The 26793-nt window shown below is 49.5% G+C and overlaps 11 protein-coding genes across 11 annotated transcripts; 8 read left to right on the top strand and 3 right to left on the bottom strand.

The window, feature by feature from the left end:
- Positions 1 to 214: 214 nt before the first annotated feature.
- K460DRAFT_402597 (SET domain-containing protein) lies at positions 215 to 1207 on the bottom strand (the record flags this gene model as incomplete). Its single annotated transcript, XM_040936544.1, has 3 exons — positions 215 to 244; positions 298 to 361; positions 417 to 1207. The coding sequence occupies 3 exons, from the start codon at positions 1205 to 1207 to the stop codon at positions 215 to 217; spliced, it is 885 nt and encodes a 294-aa protein (XP_040789796.1).
- A 961-nt stretch (positions 1208 to 2168) lies between these two features.
- Positions 2169 to 3734, top strand: K460DRAFT_352398 (uncharacterized protein; the record flags this gene model as incomplete). Its single annotated transcript, XM_040931650.1, has 7 exons — positions 2169 to 2204; positions 2258 to 2289; positions 2339 to 2529; positions 2583 to 2860; positions 2945 to 3205; positions 3257 to 3451; positions 3528 to 3734. 7 exons carry the CDS (start codon positions 2169 to 2171, stop codon positions 3732 to 3734), a joined length of 1200 nt encoding a protein of 399 aa, XP_040789795.1.
- A 540-nt stretch (positions 3735 to 4274) lies between these two features.
- K460DRAFT_306189 (TPR-like protein) lies at positions 4275 to 7288 on the top strand. Its single transcript, XM_040930027.1, has 4 exons — positions 4275 to 4663; positions 4711 to 5308; positions 5356 to 5416; positions 5466 to 7288. Exons 1-4 carry the CDS (start codon positions 4402 to 4404, stop codon positions 7230 to 7232), a joined length of 2688 nt encoding a protein of 895 aa, XP_040789794.1. The 5' UTR covers positions 4275 to 4401; the 3' UTR covers positions 7233 to 7288.
- A 304-nt stretch (positions 7289 to 7592) lies between these two features.
- Positions 7593 to 10533, bottom strand: K460DRAFT_402595 (kinase-like protein; the record flags this gene model as incomplete). The annotated part of the gene is made up of 2 exons (XM_040936543.1): positions 7593 to 9905; positions 9967 to 10533. The coding sequence occupies 2 exons, from the start codon at positions 10531 to 10533 to the stop codon at positions 7593 to 7595; spliced, it is 2880 nt and encodes a 959-aa protein (XP_040789793.1).
- Positions 10534 to 13160: 2627 nt separating this feature from the next.
- Positions 13161 to 14001, top strand: K460DRAFT_392640 (uncharacterized protein; the record flags this gene model as incomplete). Its single annotated transcript, XM_040935897.1, has 2 exons — positions 13161 to 13176; positions 13253 to 14001. 2 exons carry the CDS (start codon positions 13161 to 13163, stop codon positions 13999 to 14001), a joined length of 765 nt encoding a protein of 254 aa, XP_040789792.1.
- Positions 14002 to 15167: 1166 nt separating this feature from the next.
- Positions 15168 to 18047, top strand: K460DRAFT_402592 (uncharacterized protein; the record flags this gene model as incomplete). Its single annotated transcript, XM_040936542.1, has 5 exons — positions 15168 to 15224; positions 15277 to 15632; positions 15681 to 17494; positions 17538 to 17646; positions 17696 to 18047. The coding sequence occupies 5 exons, from the start codon at positions 15168 to 15170 to the stop codon at positions 18045 to 18047; spliced, it is 2688 nt and encodes an 895-aa protein (XP_040789791.1).
- A 591-nt stretch (positions 18048 to 18638) lies between these two features.
- K460DRAFT_363336 (uncharacterized protein) lies at positions 18639 to 19992 on the top strand. The gene is made up of 2 exons (XM_040932794.1): positions 18639 to 19180; positions 19245 to 19992. Exons 1-2 carry the CDS (start codon positions 19117 to 19119, stop codon positions 19622 to 19624), a joined length of 444 nt encoding a protein of 147 aa, XP_040789790.1. The 5' UTR covers positions 18639 to 19116; the 3' UTR covers positions 19625 to 19992.
- Positions 19993 to 20140: 148 nt separating this feature from the next.
- Positions 20141 to 20904, bottom strand: K460DRAFT_402590 (mRNA turnover protein-like protein 4; the record flags this gene model as incomplete). Its single annotated transcript, XM_040936541.1, has 2 exons — positions 20141 to 20657; positions 20714 to 20904. The coding sequence occupies 2 exons, from the start codon at positions 20902 to 20904 to the stop codon at positions 20141 to 20143; spliced, it is 708 nt and encodes a 235-aa protein (XP_040789789.1).
- Positions 20905 to 21116: 212 nt separating this feature from the next.
- K460DRAFT_352391 (uncharacterized protein) lies at positions 21117 to 22396 on the top strand (the record flags this gene model as incomplete). Its single annotated transcript, XM_040931649.1, has 3 exons — positions 21117 to 21213; positions 21267 to 21545; positions 21594 to 22396. The coding sequence occupies 3 exons, from the start codon at positions 21117 to 21119 to the stop codon at positions 22394 to 22396; spliced, it is 1179 nt and encodes a 392-aa protein (XP_040789788.1).
- Positions 22397 to 22597: 201 nt separating this feature from the next.
- K460DRAFT_55619 (uncharacterized protein) lies at positions 22598 to 23085 on the top strand. Its single transcript, XM_040938515.1, has one exon. The coding sequence runs from the start codon at positions 22799 to 22801 to the stop codon at positions 23045 to 23047; it is 249 nt and encodes an 82-aa protein (XP_040789787.1). The 5' UTR covers positions 22598 to 22798; the 3' UTR covers positions 23048 to 23085.
- Positions 23086 to 24867: 1782 nt separating this feature from the next.
- Positions 24868 to 26676, top strand: K460DRAFT_352390 (homeo protein; the record flags this gene model as incomplete). The annotated part of the gene is made up of 3 exons (XM_040931648.1): positions 24868 to 25139; positions 25188 to 25396; positions 25454 to 26676. The coding sequence occupies 3 exons, from the start codon at positions 24868 to 24870 to the stop codon at positions 26674 to 26676; spliced, it is 1704 nt and encodes a 567-aa protein (XP_040789786.1).
- Between the last annotated feature and the right edge of the window lie 117 nt (positions 26677 to 26793).

The following is a 26793-nucleotide window of genomic DNA, read 5'->3' as shown; positions in this document are numbered from 1 at the left end:
TGTTTGGAAAACTAAATAGAGTTTATTCATTACAAAAGAGATTTCGCGCCAAAGAATAACGAAATGAACATACTAGTGACAAGCAAAACGCATGCAACCGCCGCACCTAAGTCGTTCTCACCTTGCTGAGAGTGTGTCACTCGAACCTTTGAGCCAAATTCTAAGTTCAATAGCAGACTGCTGCATGTCGAGTCACGTCCAAGAACCCAAAGCTCTACTCTGAGCCAATATCAACCCCAGGGCCCTACTATTGTCGTCGTTGTCGTAATGAGATCCCTCAATCGTTAGGCCACTTACACCAGCAGCGTGTGCATCAGTGTACTTCGCAGCCAGCATGTAGAGTTCAGCAAGTCTAATATATCTGTCAAAGTAGTCAGTCTAAAAGATCATCATAAGTTTGCAATGGTAGATCTTACGCTTGCACAAGTCTCCGATCTCCAAAGCCACCCTTTTTCAAGATGTCGATGTACTGCTCCGCAGCTTCGATTCGATGCGACACTATGAAGGTTTGCTGGGGTGCAGGAAGCTGGAAATAAATCTCGGCCCTCAGCACGTTAGCATATTCCCATTTCGCATCGAAAAAGGTGGAATAATTGCTGTGGCAAGCATTGCACAGACAATGAAAGTGCCAGTGTTGCTGGAGAATAGCCCTCCTGACATTGCGGGGCTGTAGCCACACGCCGTCTTGAGCATACTCTACCAGAATCTCCGCGTCGGCGTCAATATCCCGGGTGGCTAACAGTCTCATTTGGCCTAGGTTGGGGGCTACTGTGCAGACGTCAGTAATACGGGCATTCGGCATACACGAATGATTGACTCGGCTGAAGTCGTTACCAACGGCTAGCCAGGTATTGTTGTTTACAGTGGGGTTTTCGAAGTTCCAAGCATTTGTTTCGACAATGTTGACATCTCGTATCGTTTGATTCGTTCCCGGAGGGGTGATTCCGTTAGCAAGATCTCTGAAAGCGTGTCGATGGTTCCTGGGTTGCGACCTCAACGCTGACCGTACTCTCTGTGTTCTTGAATCCCGCTCATCGTTGAAGAATGTGGCACCGCCGTTCCAGTTTCTGTTGAGAATCTGTGTGTCCACGACAAGTAGAGGGTTTTCTTGCAGTATCAGTGCGCCACTGGGGATGTCGTCATTAGCAACCATGCCGAAGCCACCTATGACCCCAATGTTCACAATTCGGTACGTTGGCTGCGCCATGATGCAGTTCCTTGGCTGTCCCAATCGTTGTTGTTGTTGTGATTCATTATATGGCAGCAATCAAGGCCTAATAAATGCATGGGAATTTCTTGATATGAGACATGATATCGATGTTTTAGACATGATGAGGCATGTTAGTGAAACAAGTTGCATTGTCCTCAATTCTGTGACGAAACCATAGTCTTGTTGACGCGGAGCAAGCCCATACAGGTCTTGGTAAGTCATGAAAGTGGCTCAAGGTGTATCACAATAATGATTTCAGTGTACCATTTTCATGACACGTCATGTGGCCTGACAGACAGCAAAGGGTGGGAGTTGATTCGCGCGTCGACTAAAACATGCAAGGCGCAGTCTATATCGACCTGCATGGCTCCAATGCCAACTTCTCAAGTTAAGACTCCAAATTTTCCTTCGCACTCGAGGTATCTCAAAGCAAATGCGATCACTTGCATTAAAACCGCCTACGCTTGACCTTTTATGATGAGGCTGCGGCGCTATACCTGACGTGTATATAAGGCAGCCAATGGCGACAAGTCAACGGGCACCGGTCACTGTAACTTCCACTTAGCGACCTTAAGGCAAAAGACAATGCGTTGTCACAATCCGCCTGCCTTATATTAGAGATTCGACAGCCCTTTAAATCTAGATCTCGCTTTCACTAGGCATAAACCAGATCTGAGTTGTTTCAATGCAACCGCAAGTAGATCGCAATGGTGGCAGTTCCCAATTTCTCCAATATCCACTTAACACATACAAAGAACAGTGTAATACACATGACTTTCAACTATACAATTACGAACTCGAGAGCAGAATCAAAAGTTTGTTCGTGGAAGCACCGAACGACTGCAGTGTCGAGTTATGGCAAACAAATCGAGGGGCTCCAAAAGGTGACCTGTCCGCCATCCATTAGTAGTATGGCTAATTAGTTGAAGGGACCCGTCCAATGTTGTGCATGAAATACATGAGTGGGTTGGATGATTTGAAAACAATTTGGAAGGTTTGTCAATCTAATTCTAATACGATTTGGATTGAGATACCTAATTCGGTCAGGAAACTCTACACAAAGCAGAGAGTTCGGTAATGTAAGTGCTCAATGTCAGCTGCGACACAGTTTTTAATTAATCTCATCAGCATTATCAACAGAAAAAACTCATGGAGCCGCATGAAAATCCTACCTGAAATGTTCAAATACCTGTGTTTCACCCTAGAAATACACCCGCGATTTCTTGACATCGCTTTTGGCTTTTGCCGTCGCACCGCGACTTACGATCAAACCTTTACATGCTACCATATGACTCCGCCTATTCGCACATGTCCAGTGAGTGAGTTAGAAAATGGGCCATGCTGATTCAATATATGTTGACCATATTGCTAGATATCTGTTATAACATACGATTCTTTGAGCCTAATGGCTGTCCTGACCGTGACTCATGGTCGTGTCGCCAATCCGCTGTGCACCACAGAGTATTCCCCGACGAAAGTCATTCTGTATGGACTATAATCCAGTCTCCGACCTTGTTCCGCGCTAGCCTTGAAGGTCAGCATCTTGCCAGCGAAAATCACCCACTTGCGCTACATGCTCGGTATATCCGGTCATGTATTTATTACTGGCGACAATATCTGAATGAGAAGGACTCTAGTCTGGTCACTCTGGTGTGTATAGGTTCTATCATAAACGGCAATTTCTAATTGGAAGACTAGAAAGGGAAAATATTTACTCAAAGACCACTCGCGCAGGTTGAGTTGGGGTTTTCAACGATCCAAGACATCCTGTTTATCCGCGATAAGATGCATCACGTCCTAACAATCTTGGACGGGACTCTCAATGTTTTGAAACTCATTTCGTCTTCTGCCATAACGCTAGGGGACATGACGAATATTAGTTGCTCAATTTGCATGAACATAGGAGCCGAATTCGACCAAATCTCTGCCGACCTAGAAAGCCATAGGCTGGCTGCTAAAAGGATCCTTGCTATTTCAAAAGACTTGATTCTTGTTGTAAGTATCACGAGTTATTCTATATGAATGTCTAACTTTAACTATTTATAGAACCAAAATGTATTGAACATTCGAAATCAAGAGTATCTCATCCAGAGCAGTCATCTGCAGACACAACTCGGTGAGGCTGCAGCCTCAGAAAACAGGATTCTCTCTTCTATCTCTGAGAGTATGGGGAAAGATTCAAGAACAATGAAGATTGCTACAGTCGTGGCAATGTTCTATCTACCTGCAAATTTGGTCATGGTAAGTTTGAGAGGTACACTACACCTGGGTATAAGCCAATCTAGATTGAAGCTGCTAACATGTGGAACATCGGCAGGCGTTTTTCAGTACAGAATTTGTCAAATTTGAGACTACTTCTAATGTAAAAGCAAGAACTGTTGGTGTTAGCATGACGATTCATAGTCAGGTCTGGATTGCATTCGTCGCTACGTTTGTCTTGGCAGTTTTCACGGTGTTGTTGTTATTTGTCTGGAATCGAAGTGCTACCAAATCCAAGATTAGCTCTCAAAAGATCAATGGATAGTAGGACCTATACATTTGCTGAAGTGTATATAAGATTACAGGATCTACGGCGTTTATTACACACTAACATGAACTTTCTTTCTCAAGCAATCTTCTACCGATTGCAACATAAATAGCGCTAGATCCAGCTCATGCAGTCTAAAGCCCGTCAATTATTTGCGAGCCAATCAGATCTCGAGATGCACTTGGTTGACCGGTCAGGCCAAAAAAGCTGTGCATTGTCGGAATCGGCATAGTGGCCTTGGCCTGCCTTTGAACCCACCGGCATCATCATAATCTGCCTCACATCACCTTTCCAACTGATCACTTTGCCGTCACACTAAGTAAATTTTTCTGCATCTCACCATATCGCATAATTTTGTATTAGCCCTTTCTTGTAGTATTTCTGCCAACCTTATTCAATGGCCTCCTCGTCTTCATTGTTTTTTACCCTCTCTGACAAGGCTGGCTCTGCGCATGATCTGATTGATTTCCTTGCAGTCGCTCAGGCTATGGGAATAGCCATACTTCCGATAACCTGGCAGTCAGCACAAGAGATAGCGAACACGAAAGGCGGCACAAGCCAAATCGACGATGCTGCGATTGATCTTCAAAACAGCCTCGTATTCAAGCGCGTCTCTGACGAGAACAAACAAAAGATATCGTTGGGGAGGCTTACGAAAAGCTCTATGTTTGATGCCTTCATTAATGAGATAGTCATTCTTGGGGAATCCACCGTCCGGGAGGAGCCAGCGGTCGTTAAGCTCCAAGGAATCACATGGGACATCTTGAGGGATGATGAACTCTGGCCAGCTCTGGTCTTTGAGAAGGCTGATCATGGAGATCTAGAAGACTTTCTAGTAGGGGAGGAAGGAAGGAAACTTCACACACTCACCCGCGTAAGGATTTGTCAACAGATTGCGTACAGTGTGAGCCGATTACATCAAAGCGGTATGTAGCACTTCAGACAAATTTGCACGTCTCTAAATACGGAGCAGGCGTTGTTCATGGGGATATAAAACCTGCCAATGTTCTCATATGCAAGTCTCAGCTCGGCAATCCGCAAGCGCAGCCCGATAGCTCATTATGGGTTGCCAAGATGACAGATTTTGGATACTCAGCCAGATTCCAATCTGAAGAACAAACTGTCAAACTGGAGGGACGATCCAAACCATGGGACGCTCCCGAGCTTACACTGGGTCAGAGAGTTATCCCCAAAGATGCACGAAAAACGGATATCTTCTCACTGGGAATGCTCTGCCTTTGGACTTTGTATGAAAGGTACTTATCTGGTATCGACCAGTTACCGGAAGACGTGGCACTATTCGTGAAAGAGTGTTTGCCGGAGGCGCCTGGAAAGAATCACAGCAAAATATTCCTCGAGAAACTGAAAAGCAATGGAAAGCTGATTGCGTTTGCCACACTCCTGCTAGTCCACCAGGATTCAGCACATAGAGAAAGGGCGATGATGGAGCAATTTTTCCAGTCGTCGTTACAACGCAACCCAGATGATAGACTCTCGGAACTAGATCCAGCAAAGCTGGAACTTTGCGAGCCGACCGAAGATGAGATATCAATGGTGGATGGAACATTCTGGTTAGCCTCTGACAGTGATTTGATTGAATATGCTAACGAGAAAGAAGGCCTTTCGGTATGAAGAATAATGGACATGATAGTATCGATACTTCCAATTTTCAGTTTCAGGTGCGTCGGTGACCTCAGCGTGAATGAGATATACTAATCCATTCTTTAGATTGAAAAGTCCGTCGTGGGTCTCTACCGAGCTGATTACCGTGTAAGGTCCGGTATTCGTAAAGAGCTCGAGCGCAAGTACACCCGGACATTATCCAAGGACGTCGCATTCCAGCTAGCTTTGTGTTACATATTAGGGTTCGGAGGGGATTACAATGAGGCAGAATCCCAAAGGTTTCTCCACGAAAGCGAAAAGAGCCCAAAAGAGCTGCAATTGGCCCTGAAGGACATCCATGCCTGGGAGGAACGTGTAGATGACCGACCAGGAGACATTTATACGCATCTCACAACCCGAAACCATATTCAGGTCATTGATCTCCCCATCATGTTTCGGGACCTAGGAAAATTAGAGGACGCGAAGACCGCGACAGTTCAAGAGCTTCATGACCTTCAGAGAAATAGCGGTGGGAATAGTCGAGCTACAGTTCTCCTCACTCACAGTCTTTGCTCTATCCTATCGGCAGAAGGCAAATGGAAACAACTACAGGACCTAAGCTCTGAAGTAATTCTCGACATCCAAAACAAACTCATTCCAGAGGTGCAAGTCCTCCAGTTAGGATTCACCATATTCCTAGTGCTGGCTTACAAGAACCTGGGTCTGTGGGATGAAGCTGCAGACTTGCAAAGTCAGGTGTTGCGCATCAATACCCAGTATTACGGTGCAGATCATCAAACAACTATAATCAGCATGGATCAACTGGCATTGATATACGCAGATCAAGAGCACTGGGATGTAGCAGAGAGACTTCAGCGACAAGCTATAGGTATGATGGAGCAAAATTTTGGACGAAAGAATCGACGCACGCTGAATGCAATGAATAATCTTTCGATGACGTACCGAGGTCAGGGAAAGTTGAAAGAAGCGGAGTCGCTGGCGAGGGAGGTGTATAGAAATCGGATGGAATTGCTGGGCTCAGATCACCCAGAAACTCTGGTCACGATAGGCATCATCGCTTCCATTCTTGCGGATCAAGAAAGACTAGTAGAGGCCGAAGCGCTCGAGAGGATGATTTTCCAGACCCAGAAGAAGACTCTTGGCCCAGATCACGTGGACACGCTTATCACCATGAGCAATCTATCTTCGAGATGCTTAGATCTCGGAGACGTGGAAGTGGCTGAGGCTCTCGGGAAAGAAGCTTTAGAGATCCAAAAACGAGTGCTTGGTGTGGAGCACCCAGACACTCTCGTCACGATGAACAATCTCTCCTCAGTTTACTCCGAACAAGGCAACATAGACCTTGCCGAGTCATTGCTCCAAGAACTACTGGAGGTCCGCAAGAAGACTCTTGGTCTGCCACATGTGGATACGCTGATGACAATGAGCAACCTTGCTTCGATATATACAAGTCAACAAAGACTAGATGAGGCAGAATCACTCTTTAGGGAGGTCCTAGCCCTGAAGCAGGAGATTGTGGGGCAGGAGCATGGTCAGACCTTTCTAGGCATGGAAAACCTAGGGGTTGTTCTGATGATGCAAGGAAAGCCGGAAAAGCTGAAAGAGGCAGAGGAACTTCAGAACAAAGTCCTCACAAGCAAGACCAAAGCATTTGGGGTAGAAAACCTTTCTACCCTATTGACCATGGAGAATTTGGCAGTGACATATTATACTCAAGGGAGGGCTACGGATGCGATAGAGCTGCTAGAGGAATGTCGACGATTACGCGAGAAATTATTGGGTGCAGATCATGCGAAGACCATTATAACTTCTCTCAAGTTAATGGAATGGCAAGCTGAGATGAGTATGGAGAGTATGAATGTGGTAGACTAGATGTAACGCGAGGTTCAATGAAAAGGAGGGATGCGAAAAATTGAAATAGTGTGACGACTATTCTCTCATGTCTCTAGTGGTTGAGTCCCGGTGGAATTACTTCCAGTGTTCTGTTCCGTGGTTCATATTGCGACACCGCCTCTAAGGTTTGACCGAGAGCTCTGGCGAGCTTTAAAAACTCTCCTTCTCATGCCGTCTGGGTTCTAGTCTGTGAATCTGCATGTCAGTAGCCACGCTTGGATGGATACTTCTAGATATGATACAGCCACCGCTGCTAAAGAGGCTTGCTTCGTCATAAATATAGTCAATTGAGATATGAAGATATGAAGAAACGTTCCAACTCCGAGAATCGATGCGGTTTTAAAAATCAAGACTTGCCAGTTCCGCTAAAGGGGTCACAACTTTATCCTGAAACTTGTGTAAAACTTCCTGATTATGCTCCTCCAAAGACAATCCTAACGCATTAGAGTCCCTGTCCAACGACCGATCCAAGCATACTCGTATGACATCCGTAAACTTTTGACCAATGCGACGACTCAGTCTTTCAAGGTAGGCGTGTTTCTTATTCTCTCTCAGTTGCTTAAGCTCCGTCACCTTGAAACTCAGCACAGGACTCCAAGATCCAATTTGAAGAAGGATAATGCCGAGACTATAGTACTCATACTCCGCAAGGAATCGTCCGTTCGCTTGGTAGTCTGGATGTCTTTCTTGCTCTTCCTGTAGTGAGATCTCGGCTGGGCCTTCGGTGCTCCAATTCTGCCCCTCCGGTCGACTCTTCTGTAGGCCAATCACGTAATATTGGCCCCACGCACCATTACCCCCAACTTCAGTCAAGGGATCTCTCAGGAAGACAATATTTCTCGCACAAAAGGTCTCATGCAAACATCCAAGTAAATGAAACTCTTGAACGAAAGTTGCCAAGGCGTATGCTAACTGGAACTTGTCTCGTGGGGTTGGCTTATCTGCAGCTGTGCGATTCAGGATCGCGGCAAGACTGACCATACCATGAAATTTGGCATTGTTTACCTCGGGAGGTAGCTCGTATAAGAATGAATACCCTTCTTCTCCATCTTCTCGTCTGCGTTCGTCAACAAAGCCAAGGCACTTGAGCAAACAGAGAGGTGCAGGTTTAGGTTCCTGGCTAAACCCCTGGGCTCTGCGCTGCATAACACGATGTCTTTCCTCTACTGTAATTGCTGGGTCTTCGGGCTTCCAATACATTGACTCGACGAGAACCCAGTTATCGTTGAAAAGACCGTAATAGTGACCATGCATTAATTCCACATACTTAAGAGCCTTGTGATCGTGATAAAGCTCTACTGTTTCTGGTTCAGATGGGTCAGGTGGCTTGGTGAGAAGGTCCCTCATATGTTGACGAACAGATTCTCTTGTCTGATCTCTTTGTTCGTGGGACTGAACGTATGTGTTTTTGATCAAGGAGTTCTGGTGGCCTTCGGAAAGTGATACAAACCACTTAGCCTCCGCCCTTTCTTTAAGCTTTGTTGGAAGTTGATTTGCTAAACATTGGGCCAAGCTTTGAAGAGGCGTATCAAACGACATATCAAGCTTTCCAGTATCGGAGATTGTTTGGAGAATGGAATCCAGTTCACGGAGGAGCTTAACGAGAGTATCCGAGCACTTCTCAAACGAGCCTGCATGCCGCGCGAAATGAGTATCATCATCGAAATGATCAGAGACCGAGTGATTGAATAAGTCTATTTGCGCATGTGCCCACCATAGGTTCATGCTGAGCCTCTGGAGAGTCTTTCTGGTGTCTAGTAGCTGTTTAAATTTCTCCAAAACATGTTGCACGAGGACTCGAAGTGTTGGAACTGCAAGCGTACAACGAGCTTCCGACATCGATGGACGGTCTTCTGGGTTTACAATGAGAACGGACCGCGCGGTTTCGATAAGGCCCAAGTTGTCCGCGGAAGCGAATTGATCGAGCCATTGGAAGATGCAAGGCTTGAGTTGTTCCTGTGACCGATAAAAACAAGTGGACTCCTGGTTTTTTTGATTTGGAAAACTCTCCCTCCTTAACTGCAAGAAAGCGTCCACCCCTGAAGGTCCTTGTTGCATGTATGTTATCAGATCTGCAACCAGACACCCATAGGCCCAGGAATCAATCTTTTGGGAGACTGACTGGGGCTTGTATTCTTGGTCCTCGCATTCTGGTGCCATGTAATCGCTTGTTGTGGGGAACCATTGCGTACTGGGATCTTCGTCCGGCAGTTTCAGCATCCCAAGACCAAAGTCAGTCAAGACAAATGTTTCTTTAGTGACTAGGATGTTATCAGTCCGGAAGTCATGGTGATAGCCTATGGCAATCTTGTCGAGCCCATGTTTTGCATTTGTGAGACGAAACTCATGGAGACTTTCCAGTGCGGATCCTAGACCGTACAAGGCTAGATAGAATGTTGAGTCCCACCTAAAGTCTCCGAAACGATAGTCCAAATGAAGAAACTCTTTAAGGCTCATGTCAAGGCAGGGCATGAGGAAGTTGTGCTCATTATTGTACGTGTATGATGCTAGCAGGCGAATGACGTTACGGTGTTGAAGTGGGCGAAGGAAGCTCAAGATACGTAGTTCTCGGGTGAACTCTTCCTCGTAAGTACGGTCGGAGTGCTTTTTTCGACGTTTTATCTTCTTTTTCACTACCACAACAGATTCTGTCTGTCTAAATTAGCCCTTTCAGCTCTTCAAAGTGGTATATAACCGGGTGGAGATCGCATACTTCAGATATTAGAAAGGCCTGAGAGGATATAGGGATCGTCACCATAGATATCTCACCAAAGTTACCTCGAGGTCCACGAGTTTGAGTCTCTTTGGTGAATGGTAAGATCCTTTCTGAAGCGATGTGCTCATGACAATAAACCTTCTCCTGCCCATGTCGGCTGCCGCTTTCGAAGTAGTAAGGTAGAAAGGTGCATTGTGATTCGACGAATGTTTGTGCATGACTTGATATCATCTGCTCAACCGTAGCTTTGCTTAGAGGAAGTCGATCATCAACGGCTTTGCGTCGGCGAAAAACGGTGATATCGTCCTCGCGGTGTATCCAAATCAGGATTGCAAACACTGTTCGATAGTTTTCGAAGACTTCCTCGGCTAGTTCAACAAGCTCAAAGTCCTGAGATGATACGCAGTGCAGTTCATCAACAGCTCGGGTGATGTTTTCTCGGGTAAAGATCTCGTCAATATTCTTTTTCTGAATGAATTTCTCACCTCCAACTGCAATCAGTATATTTTCCCCAATCTGCTGATGGAGATTGGTCAGCGTTGGCCTCTCCTCAATGGCTGCCATGTTGAGGTGCCTGCTAAGACCCGCAGAACCGCCGACTCGGATGCAAGTATGCAGCCTCCACTGTAGTATGCACCCACGACTCTCCCGCTTCCAAATATCACGCTAATGGGGGGATACAGCTCGTCCCGGAAGTCAAAGTGAGGCGCAGTGGTTGGGCATCGGTCGCGGTCGAAATTTCGAGACTACTTCACTAATCTGATTCCCTTTGGTCGGTACAGCAGGACTAAGGAGCGAGGGTACAGTATGTAAACTACTCGATGTCTTTGACAGAGTCGACCTCAGCCTGGTGGTTAGAATAATTAGAGTCTTGCTTTGAGAACAGAGCACACGGATCCGTACCGTCGTCAAAGCCCTAGGAGCAGAGATCTCCCAGAAGTCGCCAACAAGCTGCTCTGGATTAGAACCATCTCGTTTCTTTCCTTACTAACATGCTCTTACAGAGACTGTGAAAGCCCCGGCGCTGGGGAACAGTGTTCGGAGGAACGCTGTTAGATCGGCTCTGGATACGTAACTAGTTTCGATCTTGGTGATGGCTTGAGTCATGATCAGATTTGAGCGATAAATATCTAAAGATCTGAGTTAAAGCCTAAGGATATCGTGAGACAGTAGAGATTAGGCTGACGGCAGACGTGGTCGAAGCGGAAGCGGAAGCGAAAGATGCTTTGCTGAGTAAGACGGTTATATGGAACGGCACCTGCCCAATTTGGATGACCTGACCGGCGCAGGCAGAGGAGCCGGGCATCCTATCAAGTTTTTCATATGACGCATTGATATGCAAAGTTTCCCACCGTCTACAGCCACGCTGCGCCGTGATATTGTTTTCATGTACGTGAAGCCTAAAGTCATACGATGTTACCACAACACGCTAATCTTTCTGATATCACTGGTCTGCGCTCACGACTGCAGGTACTCTGCGCCTTTCGCTACTATAATACATCGAACCCATCGAGGTGCGGCGAACAGGTGCACCTGTCTTAGGTCTTTTTTCCTACAGCAGAGAGTCAACGGGGAGAGACTACAGGTAAGGTATAAGATTGCCGAAGTCGCAAAAGCGCTAGTGCGACTGTTGAGCCCTCTACTACGGTACCTAGTTGGTCTCTTACAACTTCTTTCGGATTCTCTACTGCGAATTTGAGTGGCTGAGTATTAGCGTGAAACATTTAACACAGCTTTTATAAGGAGCTACTCGATCTTCCACATGAGCCCGTAAACTGTGCAGCAGTTCGCTTGACTGAGGTCCGTAAGGACCCAAAGTCTCGTGCTTTGACAGACGCAACCCCTACTTGTAGCCTGTTCATAGCGTCCTCCGTCGCCTTTTGTACCATGGCTACAAATACCACCTGCCTGCCTACCGCCTACTTGCCTAGCGTAGACGAGCCGCAAGCAGCTCTACACCTACTTATCTTATAATAGCATTGTCCAAGCCTTTGCCATAGATGCGAATACATTTATACATGACAGCACAGTTACACTATAGAACTTACAAGGAAGGGTCGAACCTGCGTGCCTGAACAGCTATACTGTTGTAGTTCGCTCAGTAGAGGTTATTATAGCGTCTGGACATCTAAAAATCGCATCTGCTTCCTACGACGGTACTGTCCAAGTATGGGCTGTACAGCAAGAGCAGCAGGTTTCCTATAAGTACTTCTATGGTCTTTCGTTCTCAGACGCAGTATCAACCCCTCTTCCTGCCTTGTATTAGGACAACGGTGGATACTTTGTAGGTGCAGAGGCGAGGCCGTGGACGTACAAGTGGATGGCGGCTGTCTATACTGCTGTGGAGAGGGTGTAGAGATAGTTGAATGGACATTACCATCGCAGTGAGGTAGTGCTTAACCCCTCCTAACACAAGAAATACACATATTAGTAGGGTGCGGGTAGCGGGAAATAGCGATGATCGTGTATCCTTGCCCCAGACGTTGCGAAGCGCAACAAAAGAAACGTTACTCATTCCTCGTGGTAGAGCTTGTTCTACGGCTTCGCGACATTCGGAGTGCGCTTGACAATATCCAGCTATCTTATCTTTTGAGTGCGCTCACGAAGCATTTCGCCGAGGCCGGATACATTGGCGCCTTCGTCCTGTTAGAGAACTAGCTGTAGGGTCGCATACTGGTGACACATTGTATCATTGTTGATGTCATATATATGAAGATCTCCGGCTGCTTCTCTTGCTCTTGAACATCATCCTTGTTCGGATTCTATCATGTGACTATATGTAGATCAGCTCAACCAACTGGTCGCTATTATAGACTTGCGAGTTGCTCTAGAAACAGAAAATCTTACTCTTCGCTCGTTCTGCGCTCCCTCCTGTTGAAGTAGCTTTCACCCATTTCCGCGGATACACGGATCCCCCCATTATTCTTCCAGATTCCGTTTGTTTGTTGTTTCACTGGCTGCCATAGTTTCCCAGGGTCTCACTCGCCTTGTCTTTCACGTTACGCCACCGCATGGCTGCTCTTTCCTATTTATCTCTCACTCTCACTTACGTTTCCTCCACTCCACAGCTGCCGCTTGCAACCCCCAAGGCCGCCTCAACCTCCGCAGACGCCTTACTTACTGTTCGATTGTATTTGCAGCTCGACACCGTTCTAAGCGGCTCCGGTAAAGCCTAGGATCTTCGCGATACAATGACAGAAGTAATCGGTAAGCACATGTTGCCGCGTAGAGGTTATTGATGATCGTCGCGTACTAACAGTAGCAGGCCCTCTCCGCTGTGCAGGGTGCAACACGCGCGACACCCCTCTGCAGCGCTGCTCGGGCTGCGACAAGCTCTGGTACTGCTCCAAGGCCTGCCAGACGCGACACTGGACGATCGTCCATAAGTACTACTGCAAAGGAAGGCGCGGTCCCAATGCCAATACCTCAAACAAAGACTGGCCAGAGCAACAGATGCCAGCACGTGTCTACCCTCACAACACGCATTTGTCAATCAATCTCAAAGCCATGGTAGTCGAAAACCACATCGCTCGGAGCGATGGCAGTGGATCCGGAAAAGACATTCTCTTAAACCAAGACGAGGCGACCACCTATAAGCTCCTAATCGAGAGCTTCCGTGTATGGGATGAGACAAAGCGATACAGCCTCGGACTCATTGAAGATCCACGTATGTCTTATTACAATGCCAGCGTCAAGCACTGTACCGGCTACCTCTTTGAAGGTCTGATGAAGCACATCGAGAATGCGGAGAAGATGCCAGAGATTTTGCCGGTGTGGTGGGATCAGAAGAAGCGGGGCGATTGCGTCAAGACTGCGAGGGAGATGTATCACTGGGATGATCTCAACGCAGGTGTTCCTGCAGAGGTGAATGAGTGGAACCGGTATGGAGGACCATGCTTGAGGCTGCCGCTACGATTGTTAGGCATGAGGATCGAAGGCATGAGCCAATTTGAGGCGGTGCTGATGGGATATCTTCAGGTGTCTGGGGCGGGCACGCCGAATCAGTTATTCCATGCCATGAGCATGGTCTAGAGGACGCGCGGGTGTCGTGTTACTGTATTAAGTCATGTGAAGTGAAAAAATACCTAGCGATAGCGCTTAATCACGAAACAAGTTGTCTTCGTGCTTTTCTTGAGATAGTCGGCATCTGGTTCTCATCAAAGGCATGCTAGGCCATATGCCGAACAATGCGGCAAAGAGGGCCTACATCTTGTTAAAGACACTGCGATCTGGGAATCTCCTCCGCATCTTTCAACAATACAGTCCTCATCAAATGTCCAGTTCGTAAGTGGTGTCAGGTGGTACAGAGATGGTCGTCTCGGAAGGCTGAGAAATAACTCTTGTCACACCACTAAAGTCGGAACTCTCGTTGTGGTCGCAATAATACAACGCGAACGGACAGTTTGTTTAACTGGTATTCATAATAGAAGTACATAGGCCTGCGGGCGCTGCTATGGTGCCAGGTGACCTTTAGGTAGAGATACACCCCGCAATTGCGGCTGATCGACCCCGCGGCGACAGCTTGAAGGGCCTTTTATGCCCAACCCACTACCGGTCTGCACACGACTCCCGGCTCTGTAGCACATAAACACCAACGCACATATATTCAACATCGCACGGTAGCACGAAAATCAGCAGATACATCCTATGCTTCATCCTAAGAATTAGGGTATGTTGATGCTCGTCGAGGCTTCTTTGTGACTCTAGAGCTATCGACTAGGACCTAACCACGATAACCTAGCGTACCTAGACTCAAATTGCTTATTCCGAATACCAGGGTGAAGGCCTAGATCGTCACAGTACGTCTGTGGCGCTTTTCAACAACTTGTGACCAGGCAGCAGTCGCGTCATCGAGGTCCTTCAGCCTCAGCCTCAGCCTTATCCGGTTTTCAGGCCTCAGAGGCCGCCGATTTCAGTTGTCGCCCACCGCCCTCTCTCTCATGATTATCTATGCTTCTGATTCTTATTGTCCTGTTGAGCAACTATCCAACAATTTAGCGAAGCTTCCATACACCGAATTAAGTCCAGGGCGCGTCAAGATATACATCGAGAATCACAAACATCTCCACACTCAAAGCACCTTCAAAGGAAGCAGCGATAGCTCAACTAGAACGTAGACGCTTTAGAAATCTTCTCTTGGATATATATCGCTGTGTACGCGTTTTCAGCTCCGGCAACAACCCTAGGAATCGCCGAAAATGAGCTTTGGGTTTGCAGTGGGTGACTTCATTGCTATTGCAGATAAGGCGTATCTCGTGTGTCCTCTCCCACCGAATTTCTTTACATTACCAACTAAAGTCTTTCTAGGTCTACAAACGATGCAAGGATGCTCCTGCTAAATACGCCGAGCTCACGAAGCGTGTGCTACAACTTCGAGACGTGCTCGAAGAGACGAAATTATATCTCGTGCGAGCGAACAATGACGGTCAGATCCCCCAAAGCCAACTGAGATTGGCTTCGCTGCAGGCGATGTGTTCCGGGTGCAATACAACATTGGATGAGGTTGACGATTTTCTGGAGAAGTACAGTAATGTCGGAACGGATAAGGGCACACGACGAGTGATAAGCCGGTTAAAGTTCATCACATCGGACTCAGGCGCACTCGTCGCGAAACTGGAATTCGATGCTAGGTCCCTACAGCTGCGCTTAACAAGTCTCACAAGGTAAGCATCCTGGTTTCATGTAAAAGCATCAACCTAATGTATACGCAGTTTGTCGGTTTTGAACGTCCAAGATGCTTTGGTTCAAATCGCACAGGAGTACCGAACAGGCAAACGGGACCGGAGTGTGATATCACATCCGAGAATTGACAACAAGCCGGCGGAGAAAGAAGACATGTTTGAGCAAATAAGCCAGGATCTGGAAGAGAAAGATATACACCCAGACTCTATCGTTCTGAATAAACCATTTTTGGATGAATGGTTGTCGGAGGTCATTGAGCATGATGGCCTGGATGAAGGATCGTCAACTCCCCTTCCAGACCTTGAAAAGTCAACTACTCGTGAATCGACAACCTCGAATCTAGCCACCCAGGACCTTACTCGGGGGGATCTTCCTGGAGGAGACAATCAAGTCGATAATCCTACACAAAGTGCTACCTCCCCATCGGTATCGCGTTTATCTCCACCACTAATACTGGCCGATGCTAACGATAGTGCGGCCCTTGCCGGTGACAACGATGATCTCTACGCAGATCCAGACGATGTTACTACAAGGCCAGAGGACAGCATTACCGTGGTAGAAAGGGGATTCGTATCGGGAGCCACCGGGGAGCCACGCTCCCGCTCTGACAGCACAGCCTCAAGTGCTGGCAAACCAGAGGATTGGCATCCGTACGACAGACCTGCGCCAGTTTATGTACAGGAGAAACTTCATCCACTCTTCCACGACGACCCCATTCCGGATCCGTCATCTGAAGCCATAAAGCACAAAATCATGCGCGCTTTCCACCAAGCGGACTACAGCGATGCAGGCTTTCTCTCACGAAGAACTGTGTTGCACCATCTGTCAACTGCCCTAAAAGGCAGTCCTATGAAAGTTAGTGCGGACACCTTGGAGGCTATTGTTTTCTCTTTCGATGCCAATCGCGATGGCCAATTTGACAATGATGAGTTTTTGGGTCTCGTCCAAGAGTTGATGCGAAGAACAGCGCACATGAGGGAGATGAGAGTTGAAGCGGACTTCGCCGGCATCGTACAAAAGGCGAAGGCAAATGCGACCAGAAGACGAGCGATGGATTCCAAATTCTTCCTTCATTGGGGATTCTCAAAGGAACCCGGTGCCGGTCAGCGGTATTTCGATTATATCCTCCGTAACCCAGTGGAAACGCCGCCGAAGGTACTGGACGACTCCGCATTTAGCGTCATGGCCTGGGAGGCAAACATATGCGTTGATAAGATCAGCGACTTCGAAGAAACATGGATCGGTATTGTGCCAAAATCTCTGCAAAGCGAGTATCTGGAACCGCTGCGAAAGGTTCAACAGATCGCAAGGGCCTTTATTCTCCTCGAAAACCAAAACAACCGCCTCACTCTCTCTGATCTGGATGTGTTTCTGACCTGTATTCAGCTCAGTTCCTATCTTCCTGCCAACAACGATACTAAAGGTATTGATGAGATTTACTCGAGACTGGAAGACGCGAAACTAAAGTGCACATTCATTCTCGGTTCTCTGCTGGGTTTCACAGAAACTTTGGAGAGAAATCGGAGTTTCGATGCTTCCGTACACAACTTCGGCAAATTCCGGACCTGGTGGAAGGATGAACATCTAAAATGGCGATCGGATGCAGTCTGCAACGAATCCGTCGGTTGGGATTCTGTTGAAGATGCGGTTACTACATATCGCGCTCGAAAACTATTGGCCGACGTCGAGCGGCGCGCTCTACTAGTTGTCGAGGACTTTGCTTCTCGAGAGATTGTACATGTCCAAAGGCGACAAACTGAGCTTATATCTACACCATGGGCTGGCAAGGTCTCTACTGTGGAGATTTCCGGATGGAGCAAGAATTGGGTATCCAAAACCATCGGTATGTACAACGCTCATAAATTCGATCCAAGCTAACAGAACAGACGTTCGTAAAATCTTCCTGAGAATTTCCGTGACCAACCCAACGCAAGTCATTTATACATATCCGGAGAAACGCTCTGAGTCTAATAAATGGTATCTCGAAGACCGCATGTAAGTAGAGTAATCTCGATCCGCTTCGCACGTACTTATACGTTCCCAGATTCCTGACAACTACTTCTGCCATCAGTGTCGCTGTAATGTACGTGGACAGCAAAAAGGCTGACGGGATGGTAAAATTCGGATTCCCAGCAAGAACGTTCAAAGGCTTGGACTTTTTGAGTAGAAGGAGAAACATGAACCAAATAGAGAAGATACGTGAGCACGGTCCACCCTGCGATCTCCAGCTCGACGTAGTAATGGACGACTGCCCGGAGTTCGATAGAGAGCTGAGTTCGCTCAAAATTGGCGATTGGCGCTCTCTACTTTTCGACAGTCCTTCCGAAACAGCTGAACCGTCTTCAAAATCGACCGCGCTCACGACACGGGGACCGGTTCCTGACTACTCTCCGTAATGGATTGCTGCCCAGTCGCGTGTTAGGAAAGTAGGCGTGGGAAAGCGCCGTTTATACTGTCGAAGGAATGCAACTTATCATTGTACAAGTGTCTGGAACAGTTGTCAAAGCGCATTTCAGGGCTCATGAGGTTTAGACCAGTCGTTCCGATTAGTAATAGTCTTCTGGGGAACAATCAACTGAAATGGGATAGACGTCGTATGGCTATCACCCATGTTCTTCCCACCCAGACAGATATGGGGTATGACGTCTTTGTTTCCGAAGTGGTATCACTGAATCGAAACTAAACAGAATTGCACATATCACAATTGGTTCTATAGCTCTTTCTGTTCGGTTTATAGCTAGTTGACGGAGAGCAAAGGTTCCGTCGTCACGGTGGATCCTGATGACAATGAATACGAATAGATACGAAGAAGCAGTGCACCTGACTTGGTGCCACATTAGAACGAGCTTCTTTCGTATAGTAGTAGGCTTGGTGTTTGAGGTCGCCCACATGACGCGCATCCACCTCGGACTTGCCAAGCCGTCAGGGGAACCCAATCACTGCCCAACCATAGCGCCCACGCTTACTACTAGCCAGGCCCCATTGACCACCGACAGGTCGCCAGCAGCCATTCATTTCCAACCCCACGAGTACGACTCCGCCCTGGATCTTTTCCACAAATGCCCCATCAACGCGTCCAGCGCCACCGATTCGCTTCATTGCAGCCGCTGCTTGTAGGCACGAGACCCCCGACCTATAAAAAGACCCGAGCCCATCGGATGAGGGAAAATGATCCACCTTGACGGACAAAGAGTCACCGTGCGTTACGACTGGCCGCTATAGCAGCCTATGGCGCGCTATTGAATGCTTGTTTCAAGACGTTGCGAGCCTCACAGGGGCTGGGTTAGAAGAATAAAATATATCCAGCGAAGCGCCGTTGCCATGCTGCGCGTGCGTGTCCCGTTCAATAGTCCATATTTTACCTCGGTTTCGTCGAAATCTGTTATAACGCTGCTGTGAGCCGTTGATCGTGCTTGCGAAGTCGTATATCCATTCATCACAGCAGCGCGAGGCGAAAGACTCAAGATGGTGCGCACGATATTCGCTGTGTTTTGGCTGGTGGCGGCTGTGTATGCACAAAGCTCAAACTGTAAGTTTATCTCTCAATCAGTCAAATCTAAAGAAGAGGACTCGGTCTAATAACATATGATAAGTCAACGGCCCGTTGTTCGACCCCTCCAAGGCACCCTTCTTCGGGCCCAGCTCCCTCGTCTTTCCTACGCTCACCGACGCTGTTCCCACCTTCACGCAAACACCTACCTCTATTCGCTCTCGTATATCCTCAGGTGCCTCAGGCTCGCTTTCAACACAAACCAGGAATTCGACTTCGACTTATAACTCTTCGTCTCACTCCTCATCTGCGTTCACATCTTCCTCGACAAGCGCATCTAGGACATCCAGCTCAAGCCAGTCTGCTACCCGATCATCATCGTCTACGGCAAGCGCATCGGCCACGGGTGCAGCTGTGGTGAACTATCCGGGTGTGGTAGGAGCTATTGCTGGAGGCCTATTTGCTGGATTGGCCTTGGTTTAGGAGCATGAGGACAGGCAACGCACCTCTGAACACAGTGACAACTGGGGGCTAGGGTACGGAACTGGAAAGGTGAAGATCTTGAAGGAAAATATAATGGTCTGGAGAGCTGGAATATCTACCCATACTGCGTTTGGGGGACCTTAGAATCGACGCTCGCGCGCCATCCGCATCGCTCTGCTTATATAGATAAATACCCTGCAGTTGCAGTCAAGCCCTTACGGGCCATTCCCGAGCTGGCAGCTTCGGCATTTGTTACTTTCCACCTTGATCTGTGGGAAATACCGCTAGGCTAAACATGAAATCACAAACTTCAGCGGATCAGCAGTCGGATACGACCCAGAATGACTAAATGAAGCGAGAACAGCAAAAGCAACATGAAAGGGTATATTGTGATGTGCTCGTTACGTGATCTAACAGTTTGGTAGTCGTCACGGAGCACCCATACTTTTCCCTAAACCAATCTGAACGCCAGCCAAACGCCGTCATGATGCAGGTACAATCATTCTGATTTCGCTTTTACTCCTCCATGGCCCCAATCTCCGTGACCGACTCGCTTGCCTTGGAGTAGTAGGCCTTCAGGTCGATCTTGAAATCCGCCATGGCTACACCAAACATCTTCAGCAACGCCGTCTGGTGACTGTTTACGACTTTTCCCTCTTCGCACACGGTATACGGGGTGTCGAGGATAATCTTGCCCTTGTCGAGCCTCGTTGGCATGCCCCATTTCCTGATCGTCGTCTCCACGCTGTGCGGTAGAGGCACGTCTTGGTCTTCTGGCACCTCTCCACCTCTTGAGTGTACTGTGCCGGCGGGAATTGTGAAGGTTTGTGTGGCGACGATGCCGGCGCGCGCAAAGTCGGTTTGCGAGTATGCGGCGAAGTACTCGATGATCTCACTGGGTTCGCGGTTCGTGAAGAAGAGGCCAACGTTGCCAGCGAGGTATTCTGTGAGTTTGGAGAGGTTTGTGAGGTGCTCTTCGGCGGGTGTCTGGCCGAGTGCCTTTGCCATTACTTTGGTCTTGCCGAAGAAGAATCTGCACCCAAGTTAGAATATTTTCTTGTGCACCTAATCTGACCTGGAGGAGCATACCGGCTGTCTGAGAACTCGGCGCGCACTGCCTTTAGATACGAGTTCCGCATGTTTTCCACCGAAAAGACAAAGATGTGCTCAAAGTTATCCGCCGCTTCCTGGACATTGGCAAAAAGCTTCTGTGAGAGCTCCTTGCCCTTCTTGTCCGTCTTGGTGAGATGTACGACCTTCGCGCGCTTTGATTTAGGCATGTTGGCGGTTGTGTTGGAGTATTGGGCTGTTGAACTGAACTCGGAAAAAAAGTTCGAGGTCGCAACTTCCGAAAAATGAGCGGGGAATTTTGGCGAACCGCTAGTCTTGGCAGGCGCAGGTGGAGCCGCGGTTGAGCTCAACACCCTCCCCAGGCTACACGCCTTCACAAGTCGCCACAGTCACAGCAGAATGCTACGTCAATGACAGAGACATGTTGGACTTCATGGACAATGTGCAGAATGCATTCTACGAAGCTTCGCATTGGAACGTCGACAACTCCTACGGCACCTTGAACGCGAGCGCACGAGGTAGGCCGCACCTCAGGTTCCGCTGTGGACCAGGCATTGATCATCTGGTGTAGCATTGCTCGAATTCCAGATCCCACGAGGACTGCGACTGCAGATATCGTCTCTTGCCGCGCCGAACTTCGCGACTTCGTATACTCTTGGTAGCGTGGGAGTCGTAGATGGCTCAGTGTCTTACCTGTACTCGTCACTGCCTCTGAGGAGAGAGCTCAAGAGCTCTCACATTGATCTCCACCATGTGATCAGAGGCTACAAGCACTTGCAGGAGCTGCGAAGACCGGACGAGAAGTACTGGTGGGAGGTCTGGCATTCTGGCAAGCGCGTCGATCGCAAGAGTGAGTGTCCCACGAGTTTTGTACCGACGAAAAGCTAAGCAGCAGTAGATACCCTGTTATATGGGCGCATATTTCTCCCTCAGTCGAGGCTCGAAGCCCTGTATCTGCGTCGTCTTACCCCAAACCGGCAGCTCAGAATCGCCGCCGTGAGCGACTCGAGCCTCAACAATGGCGGCACCATCCTCACCCTGCTGCAGAACGACTTTGGAAAATATAGCACAGAATACATGTACAGCACAGACTCGGCCTTGATGGGCGTTCGAGGCCTCTACAACTTTGGTTCTGGCCCCAGAGTTGCGTCTACAGAACCAATGACGGCAAGAGAGGTGGAACCGGTGCATGGTCGCTTCAGCGCAGGCGCGGAGCTTTACTACGGCCTTCTCAATAAGAGTGGTGGTATCAGTACCGGCTTGAGGTTCACAACCCTACCCAACCATCCGGGCTTCCCGTATACCATGACACTTACTCTAAATCCCTTGATGGGAAATCTTTCTTCCACGTACTCGGTCAAAGCTGGCCCCAACTTGGCGCTCTGCTCCCGTTTCGACTTCAATTTCTACTCGTACGAAAGCGAGCTGCAGCTCGGGTGCGAATTGTGGCGGCGACGCAACACCGCTGACACGGAATGGGCGGTCAAGAAGTTGCGCCCAGATTGGAAACGCCCTACCGTTTCGCCTGATGACGATGTTTCCGGTGTGCTTAAGGCTAGGGTTGACCAGGGTTGGCGGATTGGAGTGCTGTGGGAGGGCAGGATCAAAGAGTTGCTCTTTACGCTCGGTGCAAGTCTTGACCTCAAGAAGAGAGAGCAGATCTTCCGATCTGTGGGGATCGAGCTGCAGTACTCATCGTGAACGATAACACCCACAGGCATTGAGATATTGTTTGGCAGGATTGCAGACTACACTGCATGCCAAACGACGGAATTTGCCGGCTGCTGAGTGGCGGCCCATTGGGGGTAAACAAGCAGCGACGTCCCCTTCTTCAAGGATCATTCTGGGAGCGTACTCTATGTCCGAATCGCGATGGCAGTTACAGGAAGTTTCCAGAAGGAGGCGGCGTCGCTGGCGAATATTGCAAATTGTATTGCAAATTGGCCTGTGAAGACATTCGCAGTGTCTAGGCGGCCACAGCCTTGTATTTTCTGATCACGACAGGAGCATCCTGGTTTGGACTCGAGTAAGCGGTCAGGACTGCATTCAGGTTCCGAGCGGTGTGACCTAGAAACGGATTGTTGGGATACTCGCGCTTCGACAATGGGTTGTCGCAGATGGGGCGGTTTGGCTTGTTTTCAATGCAGTGGCGCGATTCGCAACCTTGTGCTACTCAATGCGGTCTTGGAAGCGCGCGGGCAAACCTTCAAAAACGGGTATTTGCATATATGGCAGGGTAGCACGGGTAGGGGGAGATGGGCATCATGTCATGAGAGGGCTTTCGCACCGATAAAGAGGGCCGAGTCGTTGGTGGAGTGTTCCGGGTTCTTGGTTGTTGTCTCTCGCTTATAACGCGTCGACCATTCAAGCGCCTGTGCCTGGCGTGAGGGTTGCGAACAACTTCACTTGACAGGGAGGCGGATCGTACTACAGCCTGACACATGTAGGACCACTAGACGGTCGAAAGCTAGGCACATCCGCAAGACATAGATGGAGACAGGAGAGATAGGAGAGAAGAAAAATGAAAGCACTGTTGACAACATGTGAATAACAACACACAGTTTGTAGCGTTTTGGACAGGCGTGTCAGATTGGGCGTGATCAGGCGGCACGGGCACCGATGCTCGTCAGGATCATTCTCGTTTTCGGCTCACCCGAGCGATCCGCAGCGCGGGCCTGGCGAGGAGTGGTGAGCAGGCTTTCACAAGACCGATGCGGGTGGTGTGCCCGCTCATGCATACCACTTGTAAGCAGTGGATGGATTCCGGGCGCCTACTGTACGGTGAAGCACGCAGAGTAGGATGTTTTCCCCACATGCCAGAGTGAATCAAACGGCCAGTCGTCAGTGCGGGCTGTTGTGCTTCGCGGCGTCCATGCCTTTGTGTGAGAGGGTGAATCAAGCGTGGAGCCTCTCAGACAAAGTCGTCGGCGGGCGCGTCTCATGCTAGCCATCCCGTGGAGCGCTCGTCGTTTGGGTGCGGTACCTGACGCAACGCGCCAAGCGGGACGTATCTTCTCCAACGACAACGTCTGTTCATGCGCGCCCGTGTGGCTTCAAACATGCATCATGTACGCCAATAGCTCCCGGAGGGGCGACGAGAGCATTCGTCAAGGCTGGCTGATGGATGGCTCGTGTTCGCGGGCAGGGATTCCACCACCACAAGGCCGCCTTGGAAAGGAGTGCCACCCACACCCACGTCGCCTTGCTCGTCGTGAGTGGCCCGGATGCGTCGTGCCCTGTTCCCTCAGCTGCGCTGCAAATCCCCCTGACCTGGGCCGTTGTGCTGTAGACAGCTCGCGCGGGCTTGCTGCTGCTGCTGTGCTCGCGACGGAAACACCGGGGTAGGGGGGGGCCAGAGAGGACTTGGGTGACGCGCATCCAGATGCCAGAGGAACAGGTCCCCCCCCAGCAGCGGCCGTGTCGTGAGAGAGAGGATAAGCGTTTTCTTGCATAGGCACCGATGAGTCTCGCGCCTGGCGTCAAACGGCGAGCCGTGATGCTATGTATGGTGTGCGCTTGGAGGGCGGGGCGCGCAGTGATCCAGCCAGCTGCCCTATCCGGGGCTAGCGCATCTCCCCCCTAGTCCCTGCTGGCTTGAAGGCCCCTTCCTTAATCTCCCCTTTCGCTGTCCACCAAGGCCATTCATTTACACCCGCCCGTCCTCCTCCATTCGGATCTTGCATCGTCACCTCATTGTTGGTGTGATCTCCATCGCGTTCTCTTCTCTGTCGACTTCTGCGAAGTGCCGCCACTCCTTTCGGCCTTTGCCCACGTTCATTTTCTACACAGCACCCTCTTTGGGCTCTGCCTGTCCACTCCTTAGTTTTCCCCCTCGTCTTTTCACTCCTTGTCGACTCAGAATCGCTTACGGACGATCGACCTTCGATACCTGCTCCCCGGCCAGCAGCTTCTTTCCTCCACAGCTCCGTACGCGCCTGGACCGTGTCTCGAGCCTCGTAGCACGTTGGGTTACACCCTCCTCTGGCATTGACTCGCCGCGAACGTCTACTACCTTCACTTACCCACTATTGCTTGGAGTGTTACTCCTCACGACACCTTACGATTATTTGATAGACGGAGGCGACTAGCTTGACTGCTCCCTCCCCACATCTCACACCCTTTCGACTCGAGTCCGAATCCTACTACTCGATTACTCTACCCCACGACCGAAGATGCAGTCTACAGACGACGCCATGCTGTCTCCTACACCCTCACCATCCGCCCACACTCCTACCCAGGGCTCAGCCCCTCGCCGACCGCCGCGCAAGAGCACTCTTACCCAACAGCAGAGAAATCAGAAAAGACAGAGGGCGACTCAGGACCAACTGGTAACGCTGGAGATTGAGTTCAACAAGAACCCAACTCCTACTGCTGCGACACGCGAACGGATAGCCTCCGACATCAACATGACGGAGCGTTCGGTGCAGATTTGGTTTCAGAACAGGTAGGAGGAGCCACCACCGTGCTCAAGCTAGGACTAACAGATGCATAGGCGCGCCAAAATAAAGAACATTGCCAAGAAGAGCATCGAGAACGGTGATGATTGCAATGACATTCCAGAGTCGATGCGCCGATATCTTGCGCTCCAGGCTATGGAGTCAGGGAAGCCGATTGGAACGAGCTTCCTCGGCCGTGCTGGTGGAGCTCTACCTTATGGTAGCGGTATGCTTCTCAATACCGACACCAGCACCTCCAAAGTCGGTAAGTCACAATCTCCAATCAACTTGAATTACACGAGTCGGAATTAACAGGCCTCAGTGATCCACCACTTCGCCTGTCGCTCTTTGAGCGTCGGAAGCTGGAGAAGAGTTGGTCAAAGCGCCATGGACCTTGTGATATTCTATTCACCAGAGAAATGCTGCGTCACGTACTACATCAACAACGATTCCGCAGGCTACAAGATTGAGTACCCTTTCTCCTACATCAAGAACATTAGCTTGGAGAATGGCGACATGACGGCAAATGCTGAAGGAGCTTCGCAACGCCCCGGAGGCCTTGTTGTGGAACTCAACCGCCCGCCAAACTTCTTCATGGACTCGTCTGGGTCCGGAGGATTCTTCCAGTGTGGCGATTTTACCGAGGACCAGCAAGCGTCAAACATTATGATACACCACTTGGGCGGTCACCCCAAGGTGCTGAGTGGGCAACTGGCGAAACTTGTCTCGTTGGAGTCGTTTCAGAACCGACACAACCTGTACGACCCAAACACCCTCACCGTCTCGGCGCCCGTCTCACCCATCAACCACCGACCTGCCTCTCAACCCAACCACCTTGTACATCCGCACATGGGCATGTATAACGAGTCGCATCTTGCGCCTGGTCCTTTCCCACCACGGGGTCACAAGCGCCAGCGCAGTCGCTCGGTCCCTGTTGCCATTGACTTCTCGATGCTTCGCAACCCAATGCCTTCCTTCATGATGCAGCCTGAGCCGTCGCCCTATATCCAAAACCCAGAAATCTTCGCGCCTATCCCTCAGAGTGCTCCAGGCCCTATTGGACCCCATCTCAGCATTGACACTTCTGCAGGGTATGGTATGGATTACCGACAATATCCCATGTCGGCTACTACGGCCAACTCACCGTCTGACTACGGTACACCGGCTTTCTACACTTCTGGTCCCCCAACCGAGAATGTGCCGGCATCAAATTTCGGCCAGTACAACATTCCTCCCTATGTTCACACGCCCATGGGCCCACCTCCTCACTCTGCTGTGGGCAATTCACCGATGCCAGCCATGAGCCACCCAGACCCCATCATCGCCAACCAATCTCCACCCCTGGGCTCTTTCGGTCGTGACCATCATCAAGATGTGTATCCAATGTCGGACGAGGCAATGCAGATGACGGACATGTACGCGAAACAAAACCTCAACCTTCCGTTCCGGTCACCTCTAATGGACGAGAACGTCGACGACCTGGACATGCAGAGTTATCTCACGATGGACCCGTCGAGTCTATCGCCTGAGCATCATCAGATGTAACAGGACCACGACTAATCCTGCTGGTGTTCCTTGGTCGTTTTCGTTCTCTGTGCTCGCGCTAATACCCGATCATTATTGTTTCTAGCGGAAGCAGCCTGGCGCGCCAAAGCTTTGTCT

This window comes from Cucurbitaria berberidis, assembly GCF_010015615.1.
Source record: "Cucurbitaria berberidis CBS 394.84 unplaced genomic scaffold K460scaffold_2, whole genome shotgun sequence".
Taxonomy (NCBI): domain Eukaryota; kingdom Fungi; phylum Ascomycota; class Dothideomycetes; order Pleosporales; family Cucurbitariaceae; genus Cucurbitaria; species Cucurbitaria berberidis.
The sequence above is the reverse complement of the archived record's forward strand: the minus strand, read 5'-3'. Positions and strand labels throughout refer to the sequence as shown.

Coding starts and splice junctions, on each gene's coding strand:
- K460DRAFT_363336 (XM_040932794.1), top strand. CDS start 19,117: ATGGTGCGCACGATATTCGCTGTGTTTTGGCTGGTGGCGGCTGTGTAT. Junction 19,181..19,244: donor GTATGCACAAAGCTCAAACT/GTAAGTTTATCT, acceptor ACATATGATAAG/TCAACGGCCCGTTGTTCGAC.
- K460DRAFT_306189 (XM_040930027.1), top strand. CDS start 4,402: ATGTTTGATGCCTTCATTAATGAGATAGTCATTCTTGGGGAATCCACC. Junction 5,309..5,355: donor ATGGTGGATGGAACATTCTG/GTTAGCCTCTGA, acceptor ACGAGAAAGAAG/GCCTTTCGGTATGAAGAATA. Junction 5,417..5,465: donor CTTCCAATTTTCAGTTTCAG/GTGCGTCGGTGA, acceptor TCCATTCTTTAG/ATTGAAAAGTCCGTCGTGGG.
- K460DRAFT_55619 (XM_040938515.1), top strand. CDS start 22,799: ATGGGTTGTCGCAGATGGGGCGGTTTGGCTTGTTTTCAATGCAGTGGC.